Source organism: Saprolegnia parasitica (genome assembly GCF_000151545.1).
Source record: "Saprolegnia parasitica CBS 223.65 unplaced genomic scaffold supercont2.456, whole genome shotgun sequence".
NCBI lineage: Eukaryota > Oomycota > Saprolegniomycetes > Saprolegniales > Saprolegniaceae > Saprolegnia > Saprolegnia parasitica.
The window spans coordinates 1-3,966 of NW_012156850.1; the positions used below are offsets into that span (position 1 = coordinate 1).

Genomic DNA, 3,966 nt, shown 5'->3' on the forward strand with positions numbered 1-3,966 from the left:
TGCAATTGTCACTGAGGACGCCGACGACCGGCGTGACAATGACGCCGGTGACGGGGCCGACGAGCTGGACGAGCTGCACTGCGGTCGACGGCAACAGAATTTGAAGCAGCGGACCCAGGGCTGCCCACTGCGCAGCCCACGCCATGTTCATGGCCATGCATGGCGCACACATGAGAAACATAAACGGCACGGAGCAGCCTTCGACGACATCGGTGGGTGCGTCGGCCTTTCCGTCGTCGTCTTGGATCTTGAGGATGGTCGAGTCCCTCGGCGACCGCGCCGCAACAAATGTCGTTGTTGGCACCGTCATGGCAAATGCAGTTGTGAGAGCACATCGGAGGCGCCTTGCGGTATCGAAACCATAGTCTCGAGTAGCTTGGCACAGGCGTCAAAAGGTGTACATGGAGAGGTGGATGGCGATGCAAGACACTCCACTGCACGTGGGATGTTGCTGATGGTCCAGCGGTGTGTCCACATGTAAAGACCCGCGATGTGTTGAAGACGTTGGCTGGAACCGCGTGATGATCCCACTCTTCTTGAAAATGGTATCTTTGCAATGCATCAGCCGACCACGGTGGCACTGAGCGTGTCAGCTGCCACGTCAGAAAGGTTGTTTGGGATCGTGTTGTGGGACGATACTCGTTGAGCTCAGTATTAGCTCTCGGAGATTTGTTTGAGTACGAGACAAGCTTATCTATCGCTGCCACTGCCATAGAGGTAGGGCTAGGCGCATTGCGCTTTTGCCTGCTGTGCCACAAGGTCTAGTCTCGAGCGACCTCGACGGCAGCGTGTCGAATCAATGCAGTGTCTATGCCGAGCCGTAGCTACTCGACCTACTATAAATAGGCAGTCGGAGCTTGCTACCGATACCACATCGTCGTTCAATGCCATCAAGCCACTCTGGACCATCTTCGCACTGCACGAATTCGCATCCAGTATCTCAAGCCCATTGATGACGGATGTTGACGACCATTCACAGGTCGGTTGCAGTTTGCATTGAACACCGATGTGCCGAATCATTGGTTCTGCGACTCAGAACTCGGACGGCTTTATTTGACGCTCGGATGCCCGATTAAGATCTTAGCACCGTGGACCGCTGATGTAGACCAAGGGTCAATAAACGGGGTATTGCCCCTTGTGTTGACGAATGCGAGTATCCGGCTATAAAGCCGTGGGTTATGACTGGGCTCATGTAGCCATAAAGGCATGATTTGCGCTTTTGACGTGTTTTATAGATGTTGGATCCATATGACCGAGCAATCGATTAAAAAATTACACGTGTTGAAGCATACGCTGCTGTTCGTGGAGCTGCATGTACTCGACGAGGCCTTCGAGCTTGGCGTCGATGAATTTGATCCGGTCTTCGAGTCGCCGGCGGTACGCCATTTCGTCCATTGACGGCGTCGCAGCATCTTCGGTCGCGTCGGCACTCGCGGTGGTGTGCACGCTAGCAAACTGTTTTAGTGTGCGAACCCAGCGGGCACCTTGCGCGTCCGAGATGCCAATTGCTTGCGCAATCTCTGCCGCCGTCCAAACGCGGGTGCCGTTATCAATCGCCAGGCGCTCTTGGAGCCGCAGGCCGTGGCGGCCCTTGCAGACGCAGTCGGTATGCAGTATGTCGCGCAGCACCCATAGCATCTCTTGCAGAAACGATCGTTTACTATCCGTGAAAAGTGTCAACTTGTGCATCGATAATAACCAAACGCTCGAAGAATGTCGTACCCGTGGTCGACGTGGACAATATCTTCGTGGGCCGAAATGATGACCGCGAGCATAATGTTGACAAGTACGAGCGTAATGATCGACTGACTGAGCCAGTACCACACGACGGCAAGCGGATGGATGTCCTTGATGTGGTCGTACTCGTAGCCGTTGAAGATCATGTTGATGCACGTGACCATGGCTGCGCCGAGACTCGCGAAAGCCTCCAGCTTCGGACCAAAGAGGAGGGCCCCAGACGTGGCGAGGGCCACAACGACGAGAAGAAAGAGAAACAAAAACGTGCCCAGCCGCCGGACGCTGGCCATGATCGTGGTGCTGAGGATGCTCATCGTCGGGTGAAAGTGCAGCGCCGACATGACACTACGCACACAAAATCCATGAGTGCCATGCCGTCGGTCCTCTTGCATGTACTTGACAGCGAGCTGGAGACACGTGAGGATGGACATCATGTACAAAAAGCTAAGGGCTGGTGCGAATCCGTTCATAAAATCCGACACGGACGGCTGTGGACTCGACGCCATGGCCTCCGATTGGTCCGCGACCGGCAGCGCGTACACGCTGTCATAAAACGTGCGCAGCGCGGCGACTTGGTCTTCAAAGTCGGACGCAAAGCAACGCTGAAAGAGGCGCACCCATGCGATATAGTAGACGACGAGCGAGGCCACCGAGAGCCACTCGATGACGTCAACACCCGTCACCCACGCCGTCCGAGCTTTCATGCGCGACGCCAGCTGAACGAATCGGCGCACAACCAGCCGGATCGCAAGCAAGGCAACGAGGACGTCGGGGAGAAGGTTGATGTGGGACTCGGCGTACGGGTTGGCCGGCACCGAGTTGACGCTGTATTTGGGCTCGATGGCGCCGCCGGCTTGAAATTCGAGCGCGAACCGAAGATACGTAAACATATCGAGCTCGCCGTTGTAGGTGGTGATCTTGATATCGATTTGACGCGTGCCGAGGTTGATGTAGTAGCCGCCGATGCTGCCATGCTCTTGCCATACTCGGTACTTGGTGTACGGCGATGGCTCTTGCAGTGGCAGGTACAGCGTGTACCACGGCTGCCGCCGCGTGTTGCGCGTGTGGAGGTCGCCGTCCGTGATGTCGAAATCCGACTCGAAATCGTAGCAGCCGCCATAGTGCGACGCGAGCCGACCATCGCTCGGGCACTTGGCCTTGGGGGCGTTGAGCACTGAGACTTCGACGGCGCCAACGACTTGGTTGTACGAGCCAATGCGTCCGATGGTTGCGTTTTCCAAGGCCGAATCTAGGTTTCGATCACATCAAGTTGAACCAAAAAGCATTTCGTGTCATACTGTTGGCGCCTTTGGCGGGAAAGATCTCGGGCAACATGGTGAACTCAAACCAGCTCTCAAAGTCGGCTGCAGTCCGAATGTTCATAAATTCGAGGGTACCGGGGCGGTGGACCGTGTCCTATACAAGGTGTACATCGCGTGAACAGAATGTCGGAAAATAATGTACCGCTGGAAGCGGACTGAGTGCGATCGAGATGCCGTGGTTGACAAAAAAGACTTGGTAAATCGGCGTGTGCGTGAGGACGACCGACACAAATGCAAAGAAGAGCACAATCGGAAAAGGCACATTGAGGAAATGCGTGCGAAGCTCGGCGCGTGTTGTGAGTGCCGCCCGCGCGTCCGTTGTTGAGATGGTCTCGGTGCGGTCGCCTTCCGAGAGACGTGGAATCGACTCGATGTCAGGCGACCAGTTGTCGAACGGCGACGGCAGCGTCTGCTCGTCCGACGGGTGCTTCATGGTGTCTCGTTGGCGGTGCGTGTTGTACAATGTGGCCTCTTCATGGCGTGCCCGACTGATAGGGGGACATGCGGGACCGGACTGTGGCCAGTGGTGCTCATGTTACCGATCGACCACGCAATGACCTTCATGGGACTGCCGAGCTCGACTCGTGGGCAGATTATTCTTGGCTGACCCAACCATATGTGGGATGTCCTTTCTCGCACTTGGGGTAGTGCCGTCGTTCGTAGTGTACTTCCAGGTGCTGTCATGAAGTTGATTGTTGCCGAACAGACGCGGTGAGTAGACCGTAGGCTAGATAGTCATTTCGCATTTAGCCTTGTCGCCTCGAGCCCACCACACCGCGCCAAATGGCTAGCGGTCAATCGAATCATCTATGGCCCCACTCGAGCATAACACCACTTGAAATATGAGGTAGAGTGTTAGGGCGAGTCGGAATGGTTCAGCAGGCAGCGTATTTAAAGCCAGACTCGG

The 3,966-nt window shown here is 55.8% G+C and overlaps 2 protein-coding genes across 2 annotated transcripts; both read right to left on the reverse strand.

Annotated features, from left to right (window-relative positions):
• Positions 1 to 12: 12 nt before the first annotated feature.
• Positions 13 to 310, reverse strand: SPRG_15666 (hypothetical protein; the record flags this gene model as incomplete). Its single annotated transcript, XM_012356399.1, has 1 exon — positions 13 to 310. A coding segment is annotated over one exon (298 nt), but the record flags the coding sequence as incomplete, so codon positions are not given.
• A 962-nt stretch (positions 311 to 1,272) lies between these two features.
• On the reverse strand, positions 1,273 to 3,492 carry SPRG_15667 (hypothetical protein; the record flags this gene model as incomplete). Its single annotated transcript, XM_012356400.1, has 5 exons — positions 1,273 to 1,660; positions 1,723 to 2,082; positions 2,134 to 2,986; positions 3,036 to 3,153; positions 3,202 to 3,492. 5 exons carry the CDS (start codon positions 3,490 to 3,492, stop codon positions 1,273 to 1,275), a joined length of 2,010 nt encoding a protein of 669 aa, XP_012211790.1.
• Positions 3,493 to 3,966: the final 474 nt, after the last annotated feature.